The 27,773-nt window shown below is 56.8% G+C and overlaps 1 protein-coding gene across 2 annotated transcripts; it reads right to left on the reverse strand.

Annotated features, from left to right (window-relative positions):
* Positions 1-462: 462 nt before the first annotated feature.
* On the reverse strand, positions 463-27,340 carry SLC25A42 (solute carrier family 25 member 42). 2 transcript variants are annotated; one of them, XM_082706727.1, is made up of 9 exons: positions 27,223-27,311; positions 20,059-20,155; positions 11,497-11,611; positions 7,817-7,922; positions 6,227-6,252; positions 5,193-5,359; positions 4,701-4,817; positions 3,948-4,099; positions 463-2,763 (listed from the first exon to the last, which is right to left on the reverse strand). In XM_082706727.1, the coding sequence occupies exons 2-9, from the start codon at positions 20,118-20,120 to the stop codon at positions 2,456-2,458; spliced, it is 1,053 nt and encodes a 350-aa protein (XP_082562853.1). In that variant the 5' UTR covers positions 20,121-20,155; positions 27,223-27,311; the 3' UTR covers positions 463-2,455. The 2 variants fall into 2 exon arrangements, with proteins under 2 accessions (XP_082562853.1, XP_082562854.1); XM_082706728.1 differs by lacking the exon at positions 20,059-20,155 and having other exon boundaries at positions 27,223-27,340.
* Positions 27,341-27,773: the final 433 nt, after the last annotated feature.

Genomic DNA, 27,773 nt, shown 5'->3' on the forward strand with positions numbered 1-27,773 from the left:
CACCACCTGAGCCCAAACCAAGAAGTGGACGCTCAACCCATTGAGTGCTCTGAGCATGTGACTCTTGATTTCAGAGTCTTGAGTTCAAGCCCCACACTGGGTGTGGGGCCTACTTTAAAGAAAAAAAAAGAAGAAAAAAAAGGTTTATTCAAGAATATATTAAAAAAATCTGTCAAAATAACCTCAACTCTAACCGTTTTTGGTTCACAGGGAGTGGAGGTTGGGGGTTAAAGTCGCAGAAAAGAGGGGCGCCTGGGTGGCTTGGTGGGTTGAGCCTCTGCCTTTGGCTCAGGTCATGGTCTCAGGGTCCTGGGATCGAGCCCCACATGGGGCTCTCTGCTCAGCAGAGCCTGCTTCCTCCTCTCTCTCTGCCTGCCTCTCTGCCTACTTGTGATCTCTGTCTGTCAAATACATAAATAAAAAATCTTAAAAAAAAAAAAGTCGCAGAAAAGAAGGACATAGTCAGGAAAAAAAATCATTTTAATTTTTATTAAATATACTCTCTTGGCACAAATCTTTAAAATATATAAACATTATATATAAACAAAGTGTCTTCATGGCATCAAAATGTAACTCCAGATCAGGATGGACACCGGTGAGAGGGGTGAGGCCGAGGAGGGCACTGGCCCAGCTGTGTGCAGGGCTGGGGGTGGGGGGGATGCTGCTGAGGCCGTCAGCTGAGCCACCTCGGGGAGGCACACTGGGGCCAGCAGGACCTGGGGGCCCTTCCCTCTGCGGCCCAGCCTGCGGCTCAGAGAAGGGTGCCGCCTAACCATTCCTTTGGTCTCACCTGCCTGGGGTGGTCCCCAGCCCCTGCTGCTTTCTCTCACGCCAGCGGGCCCTTGGGTCCCCACCCCATCTCCCTGAGAGGGGCCCCTGCCTCTCCTGCCTCTCCTGGGCACGGGGCAAGGCTGGCAGAGGAGGTGGGAAGCCCCCCAACAGAACAGCCAGGGGCCCTGGGGACGAGACTCAGGCTGGCCGGGGGACACATGCAAGGAAGGACAGAGAGAGGGGTCTTCACCCCCGCAGGTCCAAGGCAAGAACAGAAATGGGACAGAACACAAGGGAGAAATGAAAGTCATGACTGGAACTGTGCGTGGGGCAAGCACGCCCTCTCAGACCCTTTTGCACAGGGTGGCTGCCCATGGATCCGGTCGCCCTCTGGTCACTCTCTGCTGGAACCAGATCAGGCCAGTTAGGGTTTACTGTGACTAGACCCAGGGGCAGCCTGATTGAAAAGCAAAGCCAAAAGAAATCAAGAAACTCCACAGGTCATTCAGAAATGGGTGTTTCTGCATCTGTGATACCCGGCAGACCCCAGAGAACATCTCCGAGACCACTCCCTGGGGGTTCCCTGGGGTACCCTGACTGCCCACCCCCAGGCCACACAGTGTCTCAGGCGCTCTCACTTTGGGAGGATCAAGGCTGCGGGTCACCTCCATGCACTCTGTTTATGCAAATCAGACTACCCTGTGTGCCTTAAACTGCGCCGAGTCCTGGCCAAGTGCCTGCTAAGGGGGGGAGGGGAGCCAGGGACACGTCAGATGCCACAGGCCTCCAGGAGCCACTGTGCCTAGGGGCTGAGGGTTAGGGCCTGAGGCCTGGCCTCTGGTGGTGAGGCCTGTGGGACAGTGGTGGGAGCTTCCTGGCCCAGAGGAGGTGACCTGGGTCCCAGCAGATGCCTCCAGGTTAGGACTCAGGCCCAAAGCCATGGCGATTCCACAAACCCTGCTGGCTGGAGGCGGCACAACCCTCCTGGGAACATTACAAACCAGGTGGGTGGGCAAGAGAGGAGATGACCTACTCCTGGGGCCTTATTTGGGCCACAGAGTCCAGGACCCAAATAATGCTATCAGGAGGCTCTGGTGACAGAGGAGTCATGTCATCTGGGAAGTAATGGCAAAGGCAAGACAGGTGGGCGGGGAAGTGGGTTTGGGGGTTGGGGGGCAGAGTTGGGGGGCAAGATACTATTTTTCTAGCCCCAGCTGAAAATGAGGACAGCCCCACCTCACCAGGGCTGGGAGGCTGGGGCCTCTCTGTCCATGCTGGGGCTCCCTCCTCTCTGTAAGAACAGGGGCAGGCGAAGTCTGGCTCCAGGCCCGATGGGCATTGGGTCACTAGAACCAGGACCGTGTCCCAGGTCACAGAGCACCAGGAGGTGGCGCTGGTCACTCCCAGCTTGGGGCATTTAGGGCAGCCCCTCCAGAACGCAGGGCCTCCCACCTGGGGAGGAGGGCTGGGGAGAGCCTGAGAGGCCCCGCCCACCAGTCCCAACATTGCACTTCAAGGACCACTGCCTTTGGGACCCCAACAAGGCCCCCCAGCTTGTTCTACAAGGTGCTCCGACGTCCCGGTTCCCAGGGTGGAATCGAGCGCACCCTCACCCCACAGGCTCAGAAACACGGGGTCGGTGGTCCACCGCACATGGAAGCCCGGCTCCCTGGCGCGCGGGTCCCTAGCTCTGCAGGTGCCGAAGCAGGATCTGCATGAGGTCGAAGGTGGTGAAGCTGATGCCCACGGCGATGGGGCCCTTGAGCCAGTTCATGCTCAGGCCCTTGTAGAGGCCGCGCACAGCGCCCTCCTCCCGCACGATAGCCTGCAGCGTGCCCACGATGGAGGCGTGTGGGTGCCCGGTGACCCCAGCCGTCTGCATGCGCCGCCGCACCACGTCCAGCGGGTATGAGGCCGACTGCCCGATGAGGCCGGCGCAGGCCCCGAATATCATGCGCTCAAAGGGGTAGGGCTGCGGGCGGCCGCTGTACTCTGCGGGCGGGCACAGAGGGGCGGCGTCATTGTGTGGGGGCCGGACCCCCGAGCTGGCGCTCACACGAGCTCAGAGCTCACAGTCCGACCCCCTGCTCCCCAGGACCTTCCCGCCCTGGGCCTCCTCACCCTCTAGCCATTCCTTTTGAGAAGAAAACTTTTTAAGAAAGGCAGAAATGCACAAATAATCACTTAGCCAAGTCCTACCGCGCACAGCGAGCTCACATCTGATCCCTCTTGTTGGGGCTGGCAGCCCTCTCCACGCCCCCAGCCTGCTCCATGGACACTGTCTGCAGGGGTACAGGGGCAGGCAGGGCGAGCAGCTGCCAGGACAGGACATGTGGGCAGGATGGAGTGGGGGGCAGCAACCAAACAACAGAGTTCTTTAAAAACATGGGCTTATAAATTTAATAGGAGCAAGCCCCGTGAGACAGCGTTCCTCACCGCGCACAGTGGCCGAGGGTGAAGGACTCCACCAGCACCCGAGGGTGGTGAGTGAGCAGGGATGGGGCTAGGCAGAGGGGGGAGTGGAGTAAATGCCAAAACCTGGGGCTCACACAGAACACACAGGGAGGCACTCCGGGGTGATCACCTGTGATCGCTGTCGGGCTGATCCCTGACAACCTGGGAACAGGGGAGGCCGGCTTACAAAGCCGATGGGACAGAGCCTCGGGTACTGCAGGATAGACTCAGAGGTGGCTTGGGGCCCTGCAGAGGGAGCAGAGCTGGGAGCGGGAACATTTGCTTTCTTTAACAAAAACCATCTTGGAACACTGTTAACACCTGGTTGCCTGGGGTAGCCGGTCCGGGTAGCGGTCTACTGTTCTCTGTACACTTCTGCGCTTTCTGAATTCCTCAAAATTACCACCACCCAAGAGCCCTCTTCCCCTTCTGGCTAGGTTGTATCCGGACGCTTTGGGCACAAGTGACTGTCACTGCTCTTGGTGACACTCAGGATGTCACCAAGCTAGTCTTAAAACTCGGCAAGGAAGGCTGGGAGTCCAGCTGCCTCCGTGGTGGCCTGGTGTCCGTGCCGTTCTGATCTGGACCTTGGCCGGGAGCTTGTCCCTCCCAGGGCAGGGACCTCAGTGGCCCGCCTCTTAAGTCTTCGTGGCCCCGGGGAAGCATGGCCCCGGGGAGGCACGGCCTGTGTGGCCTGTGCGGCCTCCCCACCAGCCCCTTACCTCGGTGCAGGCTCTTGAGCGTCTCATAGGTGAAGAAGCTGAGCCCCGCGTAGGGAATGACCCCCAGCACGGTGGGCGTGAAGCCATGGTAGAGGGTCTTCAGACCCTCTTCACGGGAGATGCGGATAAAGACGTGAAAGATGTTGCTGTACCTGCAGGACAGAGGCACGGGGCGGGTGGCTCTTGGGCACAGAGAGGGGCCGCTGGCCTCCGCTAATGCACAGCTGCCCCCCCCCCAATGGGGGCTGGGTGTAGGTGCTTGCTTTCTTTAAGGAACACAACTGCACTGCGAAATCTTGGTCACTGGAGGGGGAAATGGGTGCCTCGGGCCATATCCCACCTTCACAGGCCAGATCACTGCAGGGAGCCGCCTTTGTCTTTTAACTGTGGCCACGTGTAACCTACCTGTGTTAATTCCAAACGAAGGGGGGGAGGGGGGCGGGGGCATCCAGGTGGTGCAGTTGGTTAAAGGTCCGACTCTCGGTTTCGGTTCTGGTCATGATCTCAGGGCCATGGGATCAAGCCCCATGTCAGGCCCCACACTCAAATGTGGAGTCTGCTTGGGATTTGTGCTCTCCCTCTCCCTCTGCCCCTACCCCTACCCTACTCTCTCTCTAAAAATGGATGGATAGATCTTTTAAAGAAGTGCAGACTTTGGACGTGATGTAAGCAGAAGCTGAGCCCGGGGCGAGGGGGAACAATTAGTGCCTTTTTAGCGTGGCTGCAGGCGGCCCTCCCGGCCTGGGGACTCACATTTCCTTTGGGGTCACGGCCATCCTGGCTCTGACCAGGTCCAGGGGGTAGGTCAGTGAAGCAGCTGTCGTTCCGGCCAGCGCACCCGCAAGGAGGCGGGGCCATGGGGGCAGGGCTCTGAAAGAGGGGGAGGCGAGAAAGTGAGACCCCCTCAAGACTCGGGGTGCCCACAGGTCTCAGCCAGTGGGGAGAACCAAGCGAAGGGCAGGGGCTGGCTTCCTCATGGCTGAGTAGTGGGGTCCCTGGGGTGGATGTCATTTTGAGGTTCCCATGGCTGCTGTCCCTTCCCGATGGCTTGTGCGGATAAATGAAGGAAGAGTTCCTTCCCTGCGGACACTGCGGGGCAAGCTGGGATCATGGGACCTCTGGGGACTTGGGTTCTCAGGGAAGGACTTCTGCCATGGCGAGCGTGTGGAGGGCAGGAGGGCAGGGTGACCGGACAGAGCTAAGAGGGTTGGGGGGGAGTGGGGACAGGTGGGGGCGGGCACTCACTCCCCGCGGAAGCCATAGTAGCGGCCCAGGACCCGCTTGTACTCCTCATGGGCGCTGAACTGGATGGCGGCGTAGGGCACCACGCGCACCATGGTGGCCGAGTTCCCGCGCCACAGGCTGAAGAAGCCCTCGTTGAGGTAGGTGAAGTACAGCAGCCGGAAGGCCTCCTGGCGGGGAGGGGAAGGTCAGCATTCCCCCGTGAGCACCCTCTTTTGTCCGGCATGCTGACTTATCCCCAGGCAGGGGGACTGAGCTGCCACCTCACTCCTGGGAAAAGTGAGGGTCTTTGCAGATGCTGTGACAGGGGCCCACGTTAGCGAAACCCTGCCCGCCGCCTTATCTCCCTCACATTCTCCCCCACATCCCCCACACGGGGACCCCTCTCTCCCTACTGCCCTGACCTTACGAGGAGTAAAGTGAGCCAGGGCAAGCCAGGTTTGCAGACGGCAGCCCCACAGAGAAGGTGTGTGGTCCGTCGGTCTAGTAGTCCAGCTTTTAAAGACATGCTTTCTCTTTCCCCAAGAAAGTAATGCCCCCTCTGTTTAAAAATGAATCAAATGGGGGGGGGGGGCGCGCCTGGGTGGCTCAGTCGCTTAAACATTTGCCTCTGGCTTGGGTCATGATCTCGGGGTCCTGGGACCAAGCCCCACCTCGGGCTCCCTGCTTCTCCCTGTCCCTCCCGCTGTCCCTGCTCTTGCATTTGTACTTGCTCTCTCCCTAATAAATAAATAAAATTAAAAAAAAAAAAAAGAATAAAATGTGAACTCCAAGTCCCCTCCCCACCGCCCCAAGAATGGTGGGGGGGTCTCCTGTTAGTTGCCAGAATGGGCTACACCCGGGCAGAGCTTGGGGTACCAGGACAGGTGGCCCCCTGGTAGCTCGGGGAACTGGCTTGTGGAGGAACCAGATGGAAAAAACACTCTGTAAAGCCTCTCCCTCCACCCCCGGGCCCTGTGCCTCCATCACCTCCTGCCAGCCTAGTAGGGAACATGGTAGTGGCCCCAGAGCCAGGAGTTGGTGACCTAGTGGCTCACCTTGGCAGAAAATCTCTTCGAAGACACTGGAAAAAAACCAAAAACATAACAGAGGCCATTAGCTGTGAAGGGCAGAGCTGGGTCTGCGGGACCCCCAATGCACAGGGAGCGAGAACCACCCGTGTGGATGCTTCCCCGCCAGGGGCCGAGGGGCGGGGCATGCCCAAGCAGGGTCACCCTCCTCCAGGGAACCGCCTCACCTGCTGCGCCCCACACCACCACCCCCTGCCCAGCCCACCTCCCCACTCCCCAAGTCCCGCATGCTGACTTATCCCTAGGCAGGGGGACTGAGCTGCCACCTCACTCCTGGGAAAAGTGAGGGTCTCTGTGGATGCCTGTGCCTCTTGGGGTTGACACTCAGCACCCTGCACCCGGGTGGACCCCAAGTCAACCAAACCCCTTCAGGAAAGGCCTCGCTGCCAGCTGTGCAGAGCGACGGAGGGCCTTGGGCCCCGCTGTGCTCTCTGCCCAGAGCTGGCCCTTTCTTCTCCGGGGGCGGGCATGGCGCCCCTGACCAGCCTCTCCCCCCCTCGATCGCTTGCACCTTGCTCCCCGACGCCACCTGGTGCCCTGCTGGCAGGGGTCTGAGCCGCTGCGGCCACAAGGGTTTGTGTCCTGCAGCCTCCCTCTCCTCATTCCCAGAGCATCTGCCGAGTGTCTGCCATGCTCCCAGGACACCCTCGCACACCCATCTGTGCAGACGTGTGCGCACGCCGATGCGGCCGGTTTTAACCCTGCAGGGCACAACGCTGTGCCTTCGCTCCAGGTAACAACGCTGCCGACGCAAGGGGAGCTGGGCGCCCAGCCGAAGGCTCTTTCCCATGCCAGCTTGCGCCTTCGGGAGGCTGATATGAATGTCCTGTTTTGTGGATGAGGAAACCGAGGCATGGGGAGGCTAAGGGACCAGCTCGCACAAATGGGGACGGCCTGGCTTGAATCTGCAGTCCCTTCCTCCCCAACCGCGGAGTGGCAGGGGTCCCGGCTTATGCCTGCCCTCCTGTAGGCACCGGTCACTGTCTGTGGGACAGAAAGGCCTCACCCTCAGGGGATCCTATGGCTGCTTAACCCAAGGAGGGAGGCTGATGGTCATCTGAACTGGGCCTCCCCAAAAGATATGTCTGTGCCCTTGAGCCCAGTACAACTGAAGGCTTGGAAACGGGGTCTTGGCCGATATAATTTTATTAAGATGAGGTCATACTGGAGTGGAGTGAGCCCTAAATCCAATGACAAGGATCCTTCTAAGAGGAGAGGACACCGCCATGGGGGGAAGCAGAGACTGGGGTGCTGCGACCAGCCAGGGATGCCTGGAGCCTGGGGCGCTGGACGAGGCCAGGAGGGCTCCTCCCCTGGAGTCCACAATAGGAACCAACCCGCTGGCACCCCGATTTCAGACTTCTGGCCTCTGGAATGGAAGCTGCTTGGTTTGTGGTGCTTTGTGATGACGGCCCTGGGATGCTAACGGGGCTTCTAAGTGGATTTTAAAGAGGCATTTTTAAAGCCCATTTGTAAGTGCAGTTTGGGGGCTGCGGAGGAGGGGGGCTGCTGGGAAGCCTCTCTGGCACACAGGACAGACACACAGGAGGCATTTACCTTGGAAGATGATTTTGGTTCGGTCCAGGGGAGCTACAGCCGTTTTGGCAAGAGCACCCGCCAGGGCCCCAGACAGGAGGGAGCTGAGAACTTGCCTGTGATCACTCTGCAAGAAAACACACACACAGTCTGTCACGAGGAAGGGACGGACAGGGGTCGGCTCTGCGAGGGACCTCCCCGAGCAGAAGCATCTTCCTTCTGTCCCCAGTCAAGGGCTGTAAAAGGCACAGCTGTTCAGGCTTCACAGTCCTGCTGGGCCCAGGGTACCGTAGGCCAGAGGGAAGGCGTCGTGAGTCCAACAGCCACAGAACCTGGGTGGGACATAGTGAAAAGCTTCCGGAGGACAGGGACCATTAGCATGAGAGGTGACCCACCGGTGGGCTGTCCCATGAGTTTCCAACTTTTCGGGACAGCCTACAGTAAGACTGGCCCCAAACAGAAGGGTCACTCCACCCTAAGTGGAGACACAGGCTGTGCCTACTGCCTGTGCGTGCTGGACAAGGGCCCCTATGGTCCGGGGATGAGGTCGGGGTTGGGCAACCAGACCCCGTGTCCGGGTGACCCCTTTCCACAAAGTTCCATCAGGTCCGCAGTGGTCAGGCAAGGCAAGGGTGATGGTGATGGTGGCCAGCCTGCATTATTAGGCCAGCCTCAGAGCCAGCACCTTCCCGAGTCTTCTCGAAGCTCCCCGTGAGGAGTCGCACAAGAAGTCCCCTCATCAGCTTGGAGTCTCCGTCCCCCCAGCTGACTTGGCCACAGAGCTCTTGCCAAGCAATCATGAGGAGCACTGGGGACCAGAGGGGCTCACATCTTCCGTGGTTCTGCAGTGAGGAAGGACGGTGCGGGGCAGGCCAGTCAGTGATCCCAGGACTCCCTGGAGTCTGACAGGAAGCAGGTGCCCCGAGGGGCCATGAGACACGTTTGTGTTTGGGGGGCAGGGATGTGTACAACACTCCACTGTCCGTGGGGCTGCTAGTCCACAGGGAGAGCCAGACATGAACTGAAGCTTTAGACAAACGTGTAGGGCACCTGGGTGGCTCAGGGAGTTAGGTCCTCGACTCTTGATTGTGGTTCAGGTCATGATCTCAGGGTCCTGAGATCAAGCCCCGCATCGGGCTCTGGGCTCTGTACAGAGTCTGTTTGTCCCTCTCCCTCTCATAAATAAATAAATAAATAAATAAATAAATAAATAAATAAATAAAATTAAATAAAAATGTGTGGAGTCACCAATCTAGGATGACCATAATGAGGGGGCTTAGGGTCCCAGGAGAAAATGGGGGGTGGGGGTAGGGGGCTGAGGTGCAGCTAACCGGGATTTGTGTGTGAGACTGTATTAGAGGGGGAGGAATGGAACACCCAGGGGCTTTGCTGAGAAGAAGCTGGGGGTCCCAGGGGACCACAAGAAAGGCAGGGTGGCTGACACAGGGAAAGGGAGGGGGCACAGGGAGGAGGAGATGAAAGGCAGGTGGGGGCAAGACTCCACGGTGCCTGTGGGCTCAACAAGCAGGCTGGGGTTTACCCAAAGAGAAATGGAGATGCACGGAAGGTAGGCAGACCCTTTTAACTGTTAACCAGAGAGGAGGCAGCGCCTGCAGAAGCTCAGGGTGAAAAGATGGGGGGCAAGACCAGGGCACAGATAAGGGGCATGTGGGGAGTACAACCGGCAGCCTGGGTCTGGGTGGGCATGGTGGGGTCCAGGGCGACTCCCCAGGTTTGCTTGGCTCAGTGGGTGGATCAGGGTAAAGGGCTGGGCTCCAAGTCTGTCTACACACCTGGCCTGAACCTGGGCTCTGTTCTGATTGCCTACAGTGACCAATGCCTCTCTGATCCCCTTTCCTCACCTCTGACACACCAACGTGCTGTCTGGGGCCAGGTTTGGGTGCTCCCTGGGGCCATGACACCCTGCGACCCGGCCCTGTCCCTGGAGGGCTTCAGCTCCTTTCTCTTAATGTCCCCGGGATCTCCCCTCCCTGAAGAAGCAACTTCCCATGGCACTGTTTTCCCTTCTAAGTTTCTGAGGTGGAGCTTCACCGTGGGGTTCCATCTCCTCCTTGCTGATAGAAGCCTGTCACTGGGGGACCCCTGCCTTTTCTGGATCACACAGCAAGGTTCTGGAGGTCTGGCTATCTACACCCACTTTGTGAACCGTGGATGTCAGGAACCAGAAGGTTCGGTGGTATTCCTTGCACCAGCTCCGAGGCCCAGCCGGCCCCCAATCTCCTCTAGGAGTCAAGGTGAGCACCGTTCTCGTTGTGAGCCGCCATGAGCTGAGGGCCTACCCATGGTCGGTCCGTGTGCCCTGCTGCTACTAGAGGCAGAGCCAAGGTGCCCATTCCGTGGCCTTCACCAGGCAGGTGCCTGGGCCACCTGTGGCGCTCACGGTCACGAGCCTGGCATGTGCATCCTTAAACCCTCACTCAGGGTCTGGCGCTCTGGGGATGCGCCGCGAGCCCAACCCGTGCTCAGCAGAGGGGGCCACTGCCGCATTTGGCCAACGCTCCCGGTGACTCTTAAGTGACCAGGGCCAGTTGATTCTTTGAAGAGCTCAGCCCAGGCATCATGGAATGGCCAGGCTTCATACCCGCCCGCCGGAGAGAACCTTCAAGTGAAGAATGAGCCAGACAGCGCAGCAGAGAGAAAGCAGGCAAGCCCCAGATAGGAGCCATGTGGGCTGTGAATGCCCCACGGCTCCTTCGTAAGACATGGGACTTGACAGAGTAGGCTCCCCCCATCAGGCTGGCCACAAGAATCAGACTGACCACAGCCGTGCTGGCCAGTGCAGAGTAAAACCAGCTCCAGCAAGCGGTCCCAGTGCATGATAGATGCTGGGCCTATGGCTGGGCACATCTGCTTGGTGGGATTCAGCCAGCCCGCCAGGGGCTGGGGACTTTGCTACACCAGGAACAGATGTGCCTGCTCTGGGTTTTGGCCTTGGTCCCCCACACCATGCCCAGCAATGGCAACACCAGCCCCACACATTGACCCTACAAAGCAGTCCTCCTGCCCACTTGGTGCTTCCCAGAACAATCTAGAATCTGGGGAAAGCTGGGGGTGGGGTGGGCAGAGGATGACCCCGCTGCGGCCTTGGATCCCACGGACTTTGAGAATGGCCCGTGGGTGCCAGAGCCGGGTTTCTGTGTGGGGCTGGGTCAGCCTGTGCTCGGGTGCAGCCGCCAGAGCCCCTACTGGCCTCTTCGGTGAACAAGGACAGGGTTGCTCCCACTTCTTTCAAAGGGAATATCCCTTCTCTTCAAGTGAAGGGTGGACTCAAAGATGAACCTCAGAGAGGAGACTTGGAGCTGGGAGCACACCCTGCGTGCGAGCGTCTGCCCCTGCAGCGGGCCCTCCCCGTGACTCATTCTCTCATGCTCCTGGTCGCAAATCCAAGCAGGGAGGGGAGTTCAAGGACACCTTCTGGCATCCTAGCCAAAATCTGGGCGAGGTTCTGGCGTCATACCAAGTGGCTGGGCAGATTGGATCCACATCACAAACGGGACTTGAAATGGAACAGAAGGTGGCCAACCAGCGCCCCACTCCGCCCACGGCCTCCCAACAACACAGCTCGGCTCAGAGTGCGTGTGTGTGCGTGTGTGTGTGTGGGGGGTGCGATTTGCCGCGGCGTGCAGGAACACAGAAGAGGGACCTCAGGAAGATGCCCATCCGGGAGGCAGGGTACTTGCCTTGGAACTGACGGGTGAGGGCAGGATGGCCTCGGCATCCTCACGCACGCGCGCCGTACTCTCCTTCACACCATTACCCATTCCAGGCCAGCTCTGGGCGGCAGGAGACTTGGTCCTGGGACAGAAGCGGCAGGGTGAGAGACCTGGTGAGAGGAAGGCCAACCCGACCTGCCTCAGGCTTGTGACTCATCCCTGAGTCACCTGAAGCCAGAACTGCCCCAGCAGGGCGCTCATCCCAGCCTGGCTTCCGTCCCCTGTGGGGGAAGGATGTGGGCACCTGCAATCCTGCCACCCAACCCTGGTCCCTGGAGCCGATCGCCTAATCATTGACAAGCGCCTTCCTCGTCAGCTCTCTGATCTGATCATCACAAGCCTCTGAGCTTTTTTTTTTTTTTTTTTTTTTTAACCTAGTACCTCCCTGGCAGATGGGCTCAGAGACATGAAGCCACTCTGGCAAGGTCACACAGCAGGAGGAAGAGGTGGTTCCACCTGCCTAGACCTGAGCACCCACTGGGCTTTCGTCAGCTTGGACCTGAGTATCTCTCCACAGAAACACTTAGGAAATTACTTTTTCCTACTGTAAGTTTGCCTCTTTCTGGCCAAGCTTATAGTAAAGGGTCCTCATACTTGAGGATTCATCCCTGGAAACCTCCATTTAACCTCGAGGAGGAAGTACCTGCAAAGCTCAGCAAACAGGGAGAGGAAGAGACTGAAAAACGGATGAAGGACGGATGTCACCAAGATGCCAACCTTGCACTGGTGTTCCTGAGGTCTCTGTTTCTGTGCTTCAAGATTATCCAATAAATCAAGGTGCTTTCTTGTAAAATGCTGCAAATGACGCAGACATCTCAATAGTGGGCTGTGAAGGCCTCTCCTGCCTTCCAGGTCCTCCCAGGGACCCTACATCAATGCCGGAGTTGGGGGGTGGTGCGCGGAAAAGGTCCTAGAAAGCACAAATAGGATTCCCCTCCACTTGTCCTCTGCTGCTGATTCCTACCTAAAATGGGCCCTGGCTCCAGGAGGAATGGCTGCTTGGAAGACGGGCAGGAATGAGCCCGGAGCGCCTGGAGCTGCCAAGGAGGAACCAAACCCATGCGGGTGTGACCACGGGAGAGGGAGGGGAAGGAAAGAGCAGCCGGTGACCGAAGCTGGAACACCCTGAGCAACAAGTACTGGACTACAGCCCGAGGGATAAAATAGATAACCCCAAGCCCACAGTTAGAAGTCAATGATTAGGGGCACCTGGCTGGCTCAGTGGTGGAGTGTGGGACTCCTGAGCTCAGGGTTGTGGGTTCGAGCCCCACGCTGGGTGTGGAGATTACTTAAAAATAAAATCTTAAAAAAGAAAGAAAGAAAGAAAAGGATGATTGAATACATAAATACATAGGAAGGGACAATCTCCCAGGCAGAAGAATCCCAAATAATTTGTGTAGCTGCTCTGCTCTGGAGGAAGGGTGTGTGTGTGACTTCCCACCCCTTGGGTGTGGGCTGCATGTGGTGACTTCCTCCCAAGGAGTGCAGCACCCACAGGGCGAAGAGAGTAACTTTACAGCAGAGACATCTGACAGAGGCCACCTCGGCCAGGTTATCAAGGTCAATAGCCACCAAGAGTCAGGCTGACAGCATGTGCCATGGATACGGTGTGACAAAGAGGACACTTCACCTGTGTGGTCCTCATTGAACCCATCACCCAGGTGAGCCAGGAAAAAAACACGAAACAAATCCCAGCTGGAGAGCATCCTACAAAACACCTGACCAGCTCTCCTCAAAGCGATCAAGGTCAGGGCACCTGGGTGGCTCAGTGGGTTAAGCCTCTGCCTTCGGCTCAGGTCATGATCTCAGGGTTCTGGGATCGAGCCCCACATCGGGCTCTCTGCCTGCCTCTCTGCCTACTTGTGATCTCTATCTGTCAAATTAATAAATAAAATCTTAAAAAAAAAAAAAAAAGCGATCAAGGTCATTGAAAACAAGAACGTTTGAGAAACTGTCTCAGCCCAGAAGAGCCCAAGGAGACATGACAACTAGATGTCAGGTGGGATTTGGGGACAAGAAAAGGACGTCAGGGAAAACCGAGGCAATCTGAATAAACCAAAGATTTTAATTAATAGTCACCTGTCAGTATCTGCTCATTAGTTGTGACAGATGTGCCAAAGGAAAGTAAGATGTCATTAGTAGGGAGAGTTAGGTGTGTGGGGAATCGGGGAGCTGGTACTTTTGCCAATTTTTATATAAACCCCAAACTGTTCATGACACACAGGGAGACACTAGGCCCTAGGGAACGTCTCAAGCCAGCTGCTGGCATCCTCGCTTGTGGGGGGCATGGAGACCGCATCACCCCGACCCGTGGTGTGGACAGCTGTGGACCGAGGCTATGGACCCCGGCTATGGACCCCAGGGGACGATGCCCACATCTGGGCATGCGATGGACAGTGCAGCCTTTCTCAGCGCTGTGTCGGGGACGTGGGCACATTACTGTGGACACATTTTGTGAAAGTGCCTTCCTGAGAAAGGATCCAGCCCTTTGGTCTCGGCCTCAAGTGGCCCTGCTCTGTGGCCTCACCCTCCCTCCAACTCCCGCTTCAAGCCACCCAGGCAGCACCAGCCGGTTAGAATCCAGCAGGGCGGGGGCGGGAGGTGGGGGTGGCTCCTCACTGGGCAGGCCAAGCAGGCTCAGAGGGGGCTGCCTGTCGAGCCCGCGGGACCTTCCTTCCCTCAGGTGCCTGGCTCCGGGACCTGCTGCGGAAACTCAATGCCGACCACTCATGAAGGGGCCTTGGTGTGGTGGCTGTGGACAGAAACAGCGTCCCCACACAGAGTCGTGCTGACCTACGAGACTGTGTCACCGCAGGTGACAGCGCGCCGGAAGCAAGTCACGGGAGCTCTCCCAGAGACATCTCCACCTGCGACTCGTGACTGGATTCCAAAGGGATTGGGTAAAAGGTCTCTGCAGATGTAATTAAGGAAGGGATCTCGAAGGGAGATCATCCCAGATCATCCCCTCACCTTCGTGATCTGGTAAGACAGAGGGGAGACACAGATGCCATGCGACTGGGGGCAGAGACTGGGGTGATGTGGCCACAAGCCGGGCAACCCCAGGAGTCTCCAGAACTGGGAGAGACAAGATCCTGCCCTGGGGCCTTCTGAGACTGTGCAGGGGGGCCCCTCCACCCCCCCCCCCACTCTGACACGCACCTATTTTGAACTTTGAACCTCAGAATGGTGAGACAAAATTGTGTTGTCTCATGCTTCCAGTCTGTGGCGACTTGCTACGGCCGCCACAGGACACTAAGACTGAGGGCCCTTTTTAGGGAAGCGGGGAGTGTACCGGCCCCCCACCCCACCCCAGTAGAGCGGGCAGTCTGAGACTGCCAACTGCTCCCTAGGGTTCAGCGCCTCCTGGCAGCTCTCCAAGGCTCACAGGGTAGAAAGGAGATCCTTGCCCTGGAGAAGCGAGGGGGGAAAGATCTCAGAGTTTGTCCCTTGGACCAAAGGCTAATTTCTCTAAGAAGTAGAGTTCTTTGCTCTTTCAAGTCAGTAAAACACAAAAAAACCAACCCAAGACCAAAAAAAAAAAAAAAAAAAAGGCAAAGAAACTGCCAGGTCACCAGGAAACAACTTTAAAATCTTTAAAATATGATAAAAACAAAAAACAAAGAAAACCAGAAAGGCGCCCGACTCCACGTGAAGGCAGTTTGCAAGTACAGAGCCAGGAACGCAACGGGCAGGAGATGGGGGCGGGCACGGAGGGAGGCCGGAGGGACACCTCTCTGCGGAGGGGGCGGGGGTCTGGCAAACGCCTTGGAATGTGTGCTCCCCAATACATGAGCATGAGGACTCGGGGCCACTAAGGTGAATAGGTAAGTGCCAGTGAAGGCCTGGAAGGGAAGCTACACGGGGGGTGGGGGGGGGTGGGGAGAGGGAATGTGTGACTCACATCCCCACAGGAGAAGGCCACCCAGCCTGTCACTCATGAACAGACCCCATCTTGACGAAGTGATCAAGGTCAACACCACCCGTGACAGGGCCAACAGGGCTGACAGAGAGCTCGCCTCCCCCATGTGGTGCCCCAGGAAGGATGCCCCATGGCGTCGGCGGGATTCCTCCCAAAGGATCATGAGGAAGCAGCAAACAGACCACACCGAGGAGACACTGGGCGACACCCGAACGAGCAGTTCTCAGCCCAAGTCCAAAGTCTGTGGACGATGAGGGAAGCACCGAGGAGCTGTCATGGGTTGGGCAGAGGAAGCAGACAGTGTGACTGGACCGGAAGGAGCCCTTTAGGGGAAGCACTGGGGAGGCCTGCGGCCAGACTGGAGGGGAGCTCCCACGTGGCATTGCTGCCTATTTTCTGCCACCTGACTGTGCCGGGTACGGTGCTAACCAACACTGGGGGTGGCTAGGTGGAGCATCTACTGGAACTCTTAGCATTTCTGCTACTTTTCTGTCACCCTAAAATAAAGACTAAAGAAAAAAATGCCCTATGAAAACCATGAGCTTCTGGATGTGCCAGAGGTTTCAGAGAAACACACTTCAGATGCGTGTGGCTGTGGAGGGGCTGGGGGGCTGATCTGGCTCCTTCTTGTCCACTTGGGGCCTCCAAGCCAGGGGCTTAGTGTGTTGGGTTGGGGAAGGGCGCTGGCAGCCCTGGGAGCCCCGTGCAAGGGACTGGGGGTCCCAGTTTTTGGGGAGACCAGCACCGTTCTTGGCAGGGAGAGCCTGACCTTGGTCTCTCTTGGGAGTGGGGTGCTGGAGGTCACAGCTGCAGGCCCTCAGGCTGAGGCCTTCACCCAGGGCCCACCTGTGGCTCTGCACGTGGGCTGAGAACAGGGTGAAGGCAGACGCTACACACGATGACATGACAGCAGTTTTAGGAACTCCCTCTGCTCCCGTGCTCTTTAATCTGACCGGCCTTCACCACCGATAGGGGTGCTGCTTTACCGATGGGGAAACTAAGGCAGCACGAGTTCCCCTGCTGGAGACAACTATGGTGGTAACCGCTGCCACCATCAATTAGGGGTGTCGTGATCACTGGTTTCTTTCTCCACCTTGCTGATGAGACACAGAAAAACTTGGGTCAGACCAAGGGCATAAGGAAATCCAACCCTGACACCAGATTCCAAAGTCATATGGCATATATCCAAAGTCAAATGGCCATATCCTTCTCCTTAGAGTCCTTACCCTTGGACAGCCCCAGGACCTGATGATTCTTCTAGAGAACCATGTGCCCCTTAAGACTTTGCTTAACCTGAAGGAACAGCAGGGGAGGGAAAGCGGGGTGAAGGTCCGGCCTCCCTCAAGCATCCCCTGAGGACAACTTGTACCCAGCCCTCGGACAACCTGTTCACAGAAGTGTCGTGCACCTAAAGGGACAGCATGGGTTCCTGGGCTGCAAGCCAAGGGGCCCAAGGCTCTGTGCCTGGGGCGGGAGCCTGGAAGAGGCAGACAAGGGCTGGCGAGGCCACCCGCAGGGACAGACAAGGAGGGGCACTGGGTGAGCAGTCCCTGCTGTGGGCTGGCACCTGGCAGAAGGAAGGAATGGGAAGAGGTCCTTGAGGGACCAAGGCCTGAGAACTTCCAGTCTTGAACTTGGAAGGTAGCCCTGGTCTGCCGGCTCCCACAAGCCTAGAAGAAGCCTGCAGAAATCATGTCTGGGGTTGATACCCTGGGCCTTGCATGATTCGAAAAACCTAATATTCTGGACACAACCTAAGCGCATGAGGCACACAACAGACTGGGCGTTTGAAACACATTCTGAAACACGGACATCTGAAAACACGGACCGAAGGTCTGAGTGGGAGGAACCCCGGCTGCCCGACCTTCCGGACGTGGGGCCTCATGTGAAGCAGCGCCCAGGGATTCTGAGGCTCTGGTTCCCTGGCAGTGGAGGACAATAAGGGGCAGTGGACAGTGGCCCATGGCGGAATCTGATAAAACAGAACAAGAAGAAGCAGGGGCCTCTTGAGACCCTGCAGTGCCACGGCCTGAAGAGCCAAGAAGGGCGACCAAAGAGGGAGCCTGGCCCGAGGTGCTGGTCGTGAAGGCGGCCCGGGCTGGCCGGGTCGGTGAGACTGTTACAACTCCTGTTCCAACACGACTGTCCACACAACTCTGGGCTTTGTTCCGTCTGGCCATTTAGTCCCCCAGCTGCCCTCTTCTGCCCCAGAATCCCACGCCCTCATGCCCCAAGCCCATCTGTCTGAGGTGTTTTCTCACCATGAGCCTGCGGTTGTGTGGTCTTGGGAGGACCTCGCCGGTGAGGAGAGCTGAGCCTCCCTCATGACATTATACCTGAGAGTACAGACTTAATCCCGGTGAAGCCAACTTGGACCTCTTGGTCAAGGTGGGGTCTGCGGCCATCTGTCTGCCTGCTGAGTGACCCTGTTCCAGACTCTTCTCTTTGGAACCAGTGCCCCATGGGGAGTGGGGGGGAGTTAAGCTCCCCTCCTGGAGCAGGAGAATCGACATCCGTGACTAGGAATTCTTATACCAAGACTGTGCTCTCTTCTTCCCAACTGACCGACTTCCTCAGTCCTTTGCTCAGATCACAATGACCTTGTGGATGGCTACTTAGGCTCTGTTACTGATCTGCTGTTCCAACGCTGGCCCCAGGCCGAGATCCCTTCTGCCGACTGGACGTGGAGGGGCAGGTTTGGGGTGGGGGGCAGGAGGGCAGTGGGAGGACTGACACTGTGCAGATAACAAGCGGTAGTCCAGAGGATCCCAGCAGCGGCAGGAGCTGGACCAGGACGCTAGAGGACAGGTGTGAATGTGCCCGAGCCTGATTCAGCAGACACAGAGGTGAGGCTGGGTGGTGCAGGGACCAGGGCAAGCTCCTGCCTGAGGCCCAGCTCTGCTGCTCATCTCCCTGGTCCTTGCTGCTCCCATGTCATCCCTCTACCCCACTCGCTCACCGTGCTCCCCCGGCTTTGAGACACCTCCCCCCCGCCCCAGCCTTCCACAGGGTACTCTGGGTTACTCAGAGGCCGGGCAGGGGGCACTGAAGGGAATTCACTCCTCTGCTCCCAGTAAGACGAGCCCGGCAAGTTGGAATGGTGCTGCTGGGCAGGCCAGGCCTTGGCCAGGCTGGGAGCCTGTGATGGGGGCTGACGCTTCTAGAATCCTCCTGTCCTGATACTCAGGGGGATGGTCCTAGAAAGGGGAGACCTGAAGACCGGCGTGCTCTGGTCCAATATGGACACCCCTCTGGGGTTGAATCCGATGATCCATGTGCCTACAGAGTGTACACCCTGGGGAGGTGGCACCACAGTGGGCAGGGGAGATGGCATGGGGAGTGCGGGCAGATGGCCCACAGGGATGCTGCTGAGTGGGACTCTGCGGCAGGAGAGATGCAGGGCAGGGTCTGTCCTGAGGTCTGGGAAGGCCTCCTGAGGAACGTGCAGGGTGGGAGTGGTGGAATGAGCTCCCTGGGGTGGCCGGAGCAGGGAGAAAGGGGACTCCCCAAGGCCGGAGGCAGCTCAGGCTGGTGCACGTGGGCTATCGAAGGCTCTGCTTGTGGGAGAACACCAAACACCCACGCCCCACAACACCCCTGCTGGTGCTTCCACCTCCAGACTGCAGCCAAGCTGACCACCACACGCCTCCCCCAGCACCTCTCTCAGTGCTGGCAACCCTGAGACTGCATCTGGGGACTCGGATCGCTAGTACAGCCTGTCTCACGGGGATGTCGAGCACCTTCTGTGAACACAGTCACACGCCTCCGGTGCCACACGACAGAAAAGGATGAGCTGCTGTCACACACAACGATAGGGACAAACCTCGGACATAACAGTGGAGAGCGAGAAGCCAGCGCGAAAGACTGAGCACTGACTGAGTCTAAGTACAATCCAAACACAGTCACACAATGTGGTCTGTCCGAACAGAGGCATGTCACTGAGCTGTAAAGAGGAAGGACCTTCTGACACGAGCCACACTGCGGATGAACCAGGGGTCAAGTGCAATGGGGCCACCTCCACCCCACATGCCACGGGCAGAGAGCAGTCACAGACCAGCCCCAGTGAACAAAAATTCATTTTTTCACATCGTATTTCTGTTCAAGCAATCTTACCACCCATCAAAAAGCACAGCAAAGCAGGATGGGGGTGGGGGGTGCAATTCCACAAGCGAGGTCTAGGAATGGTCTAGGAAAGCATGGTCTAGGAAATGGGAACCAGGGCTCTGGGATCTTAAGCAGCCCAGTCTGTAAGCACCCCCATCCCCACAGCAGCTCCGCGTGTGCCTCCATCCTGGTACATGCGCACGCACGCACACGTGTGCCTGGCTCCCTCAGCTCCCTGGCCAGGGCCACCATTCCTGTTGGTGAGTGCGTGGCGCGCCACTCCAGGCGACAAAGAAAATGTTTGCGCAAACGCCGTTGAGCGGGTATGTGGGGTGGGGGGGGCAGCTTCACAGTTGATGGAGTTTACAAGCCATCACGGAATGGATCCTGTAATCTTTCAGTAAACGGAAGCCAATTAACATCCTCTCTGGCTGTTGATAAAGGCTGTTTTCTTTTCCAGTTAATGAGCATTAACTTCTGCCGTTAAGAGAGCGGTAGCATCTTACATAATGGCTGTTCCCTGGTGACCCAGCCCCGACCAGCTGTTGCCCGTCTCTCCCTGCTGCATTCGCTTCTACTTGGGTCTTCCAGACAAACTGGCCTCTGCAAGACACAGAACATCTCACTGTCAATCACTGTCCTGGGTCCTTTCAACACAGGGCTGCTGACACCTGTTACCAACTGCACTTGAATGACCTACAACAAACCAAGGTACTCAACACTACTCACGCTCCTCTCACCTGTGGAAAGCCCTCATCCCCACAGAAGTCTTGGGTTTTCGCAGGGGGAGCCTAGCACAGTGCTTGTTATCTACTCAATTATTTGCTGGTTGAAGTCACTAATTTTTTGGACATATCAAGTTTTGCTTTGGCTGTACTCTCCCCACCCTGGGCCTGGCAAACTCCTCCACAGCCTGCAAAGCCCTTCCTAAATGTCCTGGCCTCGCCTCCCAGAACTTAGTTGCTCTGCCCTATCCTGAGCACTCTGTGGTTCCCTGTGGCATGAGACGGGCTGCTTTCCACTGGCTTCCCCAGCTGGGGCGGGTGGGGGGGAGGCGTGTCTGTGGGAGGCAATGCCCAGGGCTGTGTTCAGGGTCCTTGCTTAGCAAGCAGTCAGAGGCACATACCTGCTAACAGGGGCTTCTGCTATCTGTCATCCGGCCCCTCCGGCGCCCCTCACAGGGCAGCAGAAATGCACCTCTTCTACCCTGTCCACATCCTTCCCCAAGTAGAACCATATAGGTTCCCAGCCACACCACGCTGGTGTGGTGGGAAGATGGAATCCGGCGTGTGACCTTGGGCATGTTACTAAACCTCCCCAGGGGGCGCCTGGGTGGCTCAGTCAGTTAAGCATCTGCCTTCGGCTCAGGTCATGATCCCAGGGTCCCGGGATCCAGCCCCACATCAGGCTCCCTGCTCAGTGGGGAGTCTGCTTCCCCCTCTCCCTCAGCCTGCCTCTCTGCCTACTTGTGTTCTTTCTCCCTCTTTTAAATAAATAAATAAATAAATAAATAAGCAAGCAAGCCAGCCAGCCTCCCCAGGCCTCCATTTCCATCTGTTACTCTATTGGGGTAACACTGGTCGGCTGGGTCACAGGTGTGGGTAAGTATCATTCCGCCTTATACTAAGGAGTCAGACAGAGCTGGGATGGAGCCCATTGCACACCACCCGGTCCTACTGAGTGGGCCTCCCCAGTTCCTAGATCTCACCATTCAGCCTGCATCCCCCATGCCAGGGCCTCTGAAAGAGCTAAGCATCAGTTCCTGGCGTCCAGCATCGCCCCACCCCTGCTTTCTCCAGGTTCATTTCCCCAAAGCATTAAATAGAAGCTGGCTGGTGGGGCCCTGCTGCCCGCCACATGACAATGGTTTAGGAAGCACGTGTTCCAGCCAAGCGCTCTGCCAATGCCAGCGCCCCTGTCCCACACAACGGGCGGCGCCATCTCCCACACTGACATTCAGAGCTAGCTGACACTTGGCTTTGACCCGTGAGCTCCAAGCCAAAGGGGCTGCTCACAGTCCCCAAATCTATCCCTTCTTCAAGGCCTGGCTCCCACATGCCCTCTTGCCAGCCCAAGGCTAGACCAGCCTAAGGCCTGACCAGTAATGGGTCCTGTCTGCCTGTCCAGTCTGCTGGAAGCCAGGCCCGCCAGCCTCGTCCCTCCCCTCCTTCAGCTAGAGGATCTTCCTCCAGCTCTGGGCTGCTACTCCAGGGAGTTCTAAGAACACCTGTTCCAGAATCCCCAGGACACTTGTACGGGATTCCTGAGCTCCTCCTCAGGCTTAATTTGGGGTCTGCTTAGTGAGGCCTGGGAACCTGCCCTTACGATAGGGACACATACTATAGACTGGATGGGACTTGGGTCAGCATGGCTAATTAACACTGAATGCAAACATGTATGTTCTCTTTTTCCACTCATCCCATGGCAAAGGCACATGACCTAGAGATGGAATAACGGTGATGACTTCTGTCGGGAGCACTTCATGGGCACATTTCATCAAGGCAGGCTTGCAAATGGTCACAAGGTGTTGTCACCTCCTGCCCCAGTCCCGGTCCCCTGTGCTGGGGAGGCACGGGCTGGGCTGCTAAGGGCTCTGAGCTCAGGTATGGTGACCGTGCCTTGTTGGCAGTGGCCTCGAGGTGAGTCCCCTCCTGTGCCTGTTATGGGCTCCACGGACCAGGTCCCTCAATCTCCTCTCACACTCCTTGCCTTGTGTTCCCAAATACCCAGGCTCTCTTGTTCCCTTTGCTTGCAATGCTTTGCCATCTAGCTAACTCCTTGCTGGCTTTCAGATCTCTGAGAATCTTCTGCTCCCTGAGTTAGCATCCCAATCCTCTGCTAGAACTCATCAATTACAGAGCTCCAGTCATTTGGTGAGAACGGATCCACATCTCCGTCCCCTACCCTTCTGAGCCCCAGTGTTTCTGCCTCCTCTGCATCTGTCCCTGTCTCACAGGTATTTACAGACTGTAGAACAATGGTATGGTCAGGCTTCAAGTTCGTTCCATTCCTGGAGCCCAGGCTCCGGGCACCATGGTGGCGTTTTGGCCGTCTTAAAGACGCCCATGTCTAACAGCAGCATAAAGCATGAGTGCCACCGGTGACTTGCCTAAGGGACAGGGGTCTGGATTCGGGCTAACCTGCGTCCATCTTGGCTCCTGTTATGTTCTCCCCTTGGTGACTCCTCTACAGACTGGAATATCTAGGACCAAGCTCACAGTCCAGTAAGCACAAGCTGAGGGCGGGCAAAGAGCAAAACATACATGCAACATGTTCGCTTGTCTCCGTCCTTGCTAGCTCTGGGCAGATGCCTCCACCTTCCAGTAAGAAGGCAGGTTGAGTGAGGGGCTGCTCACTTCAACCACCCAGCCCTGTTTTGCCCGAAACAGCAGAGGCAGCCAGACACACACTTCTTTGAATAACATCCTGGCAGAAATTCTGGCTTTACAGCTGGAGGGGTTAAATGGTGCACCCCCCCCAAAGTTCATGGCCATCCAGAATCTCAGAAAGTCACCAAATTTGGAAATAGGGTCTCTGCAGGTGAAATGAGTTAAGGATATTGAGATGAGATCATACTGAATTTATGGCGGGCCCTAAATCCCACGGATGGGTTTCCTTGTAAGAAAAAAAACACAAAGGGAAGAGCGATGTGTGAAGATGGGGGCAGAAACTGGGTTGACGTGGCTGTAAGCCAAAGCCCCGAGGACTGCCAACAGCCACCAAGCCAGGAGAGGGGCCTGGTGACATTCTCCCTCCTGTCCGTTGGGAGGAAGCGACCCTGCAGTCTTAGTCTGCTGGGGCCGGTGACAGAAGACCATAGCCTGGGTGGCTTCCAGACAATATGTCTCACAGTTCTGGAGGCTGGGAAGTCCATGATCAAAGTGCCAGCAGACTGCGTGTCTGGTTGAGAGCCCTCTCCCTGGTCCACAGATGGCTTCTTGCTGTGCCTCACCAAGCAGAAAGGGCAAGGGCCCGCTTGTAAGGCCTCCAATCCCATTCAGCAGGGCTCCACCCTCATGACCTAATCACCTCCTCAAGGCCCCACCTCCTAAAGCCATCACGTTCGGATTAGCTTTCCACACAGGAATTTCACGGAGACCACCATCCATCGGAGACCACCATCCATCTCTAGCACCCGGCAACACCTTGATTTTAGCCTTCTAACCTCCATAACTATGGCGGAATGACTTCCTCTTGTCTGAAGCCACCCAGTTTGTGGTAATCTGTTACAACAGCCCCAGGATGCTGACACAGGAGTCTAAGGCCAATGCTCCTGGCACCAGCGGGTGCCCTGCCCATGGCCCTGAGGTCATTCCTCCCCTCCCTGGATCTCTCAGGGCGCCCTGTTGACACAGCTCCGACAGAAAACCTGGCTTCTGCTGACCTTTGTTGAGACCCTAGAATCCAAGCACTCCGCTGCAGCAAAAGGTACTCAGGGAAGAAAACAAACGTTGACAAGCATATTTTAAAAATAGCGCAGTGACCGGGGAGGGGCTGCCGGGGGCCACGTTCTATCTCTTCAGCTGAGTGTCACCTTTGTTATCCTGTACACTCTTTTCACACGCACATTACGGACTTGCTATTAAGAAATATTTCGCACTCCAAATAGAAAATATAACGCATTTTTAAAAAGAGCTGGTTGGCAAAACCCAATCAAGCTAATAGTTCTGATCATCTCAGCATTCCTCTAGTATCTAACTGCCAAAACCGAAAAACAAAAACAGGACGGGTGGGAAAAGGCCTGGCCTCAGTCTGATGATGCCCTCCACCTGGCACCAATGGCGGGAAACAGCTGACAACTTCCCCCAAAAGATTTAACATCTGACTTATCTCAATCTCATCTGACAGTCAAGTTCTCCTGCTGGATCCAAAGGGAAAAACAAAAACTTAGTAACAGCCAAAATTAAATCTCCCCTCCCAGGACTGTGGCCAATGACCAGGTCTGTCTCTTGCAAGTAACGGACCCACCCCCCTCACCCAACCCGGCCCCTCGTCAAACCCAAGGTTTCCTCCAGAGCTCTACAGAGGAGGGACTCAAATATTCCTTGGATTGAACTTTAGTCCAACTGGGGAAGAGGAATAGAGATATAATGTTTAATCACCACTGCACGGGCCAGAACACCCAAGAGATGGACAGAAAGCCCAGAAGTGGCGTTCAAAAGGATCTCTCGGGCTGCGCTTTACCTATCAGACTAGAGAAACCAGGACACTTGATTGTTAACTGTTCTGGCGGCTGGGAGAGGAAACAAGCAAGCCAGTTTTACAGCGGAGAGAAAACTGAGGGAGGAACATTACCATTTCAATAGACATGCCCTTTGGCCTGGCCTCTCCTAGGAAGCTCCCTGAAGACCAAGGGGTTTCGGAAGCATCAGGCTGGAACCCACACATGATCGTTGCGTATCTGCTCATGACTGTGTCCATCTATTCATTTCAGCGCAGCTTGTAGGAGAAAGTATGAGTGACAACTTCAACAGTCGTTGATAAGCGACTGGCTATAAAACTGGCACACCCATTTGGTAAGAATCTCAGGTAAATCTATCAGGGGTTTAAAAGAGGTGGGGGATATACAAGCCATAGATTATCTCTGGTAGGAAACAGGGCAAGTTGACCATGGATGCTTCCAGAAGGGTACAGGGTGCAGACAAACCCGCCTGGTTTTCACTGTATGTCCTTCTGTATTTTTTTAACCATATAAATCAAATACTTTGTCCAAGTTTATATATTTGCATATGTATATATGTAACATATGTACATCTGTAGTATATAAAACGTATGTATATGCACATATATATGTATACATCTACATATACACACACACACACACATGCACATACATAAACACAAACATCTTAAATGACACTCTTGGAATGTGGACAGAAAACCCCCTTGGCTTCGGTTTCTGAAGGTGAAGGTGACATGACCCTCTGGCATATTCTGGCACCATCTTTGCCAGGAGAGACAGAGGGGGTGAGGCACTATACAGACTTCACAGGAAACCACACCATGTTATGACTTTTCCACAACAAAGCTACTGTCTCCTTCTATGCTGCACACTTGCAAATCATACTCCAGGAAACTTACACAGTTCCAGAAAGATCATTACTCCCAGCACCTCATCAGTTTTACAGTTTGGCTCAGAGTGGTTATAGTATTAGCTCTCCTCACTGAGCCACCCAGGCGCCCCAGTATTAGCTCTCCTCAATCTGAAGAGTGTTTCCCTACTCTCTAGGTTTATCAACTTTAAGAGCCCAAGGAGTTCTTGAGGGTCTTTGGACTGCAAGAGCTGGGGTCAAAGGCCGGAAGCCTGTAACTCCCTCCCAGACGACCCAGCCGCTGGAGGCAGCCAAGGTGCTGAAGTCCTGCCCCTGCAGTATCCCCGCCCCCACCCAGCCCGGGACACTGAGACACGTGCTACAGCAACGATCAGGGGCCGCCCCTTCCAGCTCAGTCTTTCCGGACTCAAAGTCATGACTCCTGAGGAACAGCTGCAGAGAAGGTGGGGGTCCCCTCCCCTACCGACCCCTCAGAGAAAAGCACAACAGATAGGCAAAATGGGGAAGGTCTACAAAGAAGGGTCAGCAAAGCTCAGGGAGGGATGGGCTCTGCCTCCCCAATTCAAGTCTCTTTATGTTTGTTGCTGATAAAATGGAGATAATTCTGGGTTTGCGGTGGCCAAAGGGATTATTGTAAGCCTGGAAATCACTTTACAGACTGTCAAAAAAGAAAAGATAACATCTGGGTGGGCTCTTCTTTTGGGTGGGGGAGGGTGATATCCTGAGATTGCTAGGCTTGGGTGAATGTTGGGGGACCTGGATGTATGCGGGACGGGGTGGTGGTGGTGGTGGTGGGTTGCGGTTCAAGGATTACAGAGAGGGGCACAAATACAGGTGCACATTTAAGAAAGTACAGGTGGGCACACAGCCTGGGCTGTGTGATGGAGAAGGCCTGGAAACGCACAGAGCAGGTGGAGGGATGGGGGAGATTACCTGAAGGCCCTGACCCAAGTGGCTGAAGGAAGGAAAGAAGCAAGAGAGGGGCACAGACCTGGACATGAGCAAAAGCAGTGAGGGGATATGAACCGGTCCAGGTGTGAGTGGGGGCCACGAGTTGGGCACCACAGGCTCAGGCCTAAGTGGAGGGGGTGCAGGCCCAGTGGCAGAGGTGGGGGTGCATGGATCTGGGTGTGGAGGTCTCATCAGAGGAAGGATTTTAGGTGATCTGAGGAGTATCCATAAGGACGCGGGCGGTGGCAGGTGTGTGAGGGAGAATATCGGTGGGGACACGGACTCGGGTGCGTATAGGTGTGAAGATCCAACTGTGCCAAGCGCCTGGAGACACGGCTCCAGAGGCGTGGGGGACGTCAGTGAAGTGGACAGTCTCAGGTGTATTGGGGGGGGGGGGGGTGTCAACAAGGAGGGACATGGTGTCAGGTGTGCGCGGACTGTGAGGGTTCAGATCCGGCTAGAAAGGCCCCCAAAGAGCACCAGACGCGGGGTGTGTGTGGGGCAGGGGGCTTTAACCTCTCCCTACCCCTGCGACGCTGCTGTCACGCCCTGTTTCGCCCGCCCCCGCCCCCGGACCACGACAAGACAGTGCCTCGCCCTGGCTCGGCCCGAGGGGCGCGGGTCCCCGGACGCCTGCGTCACCCCGCGCCCTCTGCTCCCCCTCACCGGCTGGGACGAGTCGCCTTCACCACCACCGCCGCCGCCGCCGCCACCGCCGCCACCGCCGCCTCCGGCCACCTCGGCTCCGCCTCGCGCACCACCCCTCCCAAGCGCGCGCGGCGGGAGGGGTTCACGCCACGCTCCGATTGGCTGCACGATGGCCAGTCGGCGTCGAAAAAGACAACGATTGGTTGTCATGAGACAGACGGGCAGCTCCCAAGGCCAGTCACTGATGGGTAGAGGCGGGCTTTTGGGTAAGGTTTTCGGTCCCAGAGGTGGTCCTGCAGGGTGCGAGGTGCTGGAGGTGAGAGCGGGGCGGTAGGCGAGGATTGGAGCTCTGGCAGAAGACGAGCATCCCTAGTAACCAATCCCTGAGGGGCAAGGGCAGGGCTCCGAAGTGGCTGGCGCGGTTGGCGCTAGAAGAACGGAGGGCGTAGCCTAGAGGGCGATGAGGATTGGCTGCGACGCCGAAGACAGGCAGGCCCTGTGGCCGATCGCAGGGGCCGTGGGCGGTGTGCCTCGCGACTGGGCAGGAGAGCGCTAGGTGCAGAGTTTGG

Source organism: Mustela nivalis (assembly GCF_964662115.1).
Source record: "Mustela nivalis genome assembly, chromosome: 1".
Lineage (NCBI taxonomy): Eukaryota > Metazoa > Chordata > Mammalia > Carnivora > Mustelidae > Mustela > Mustela nivalis.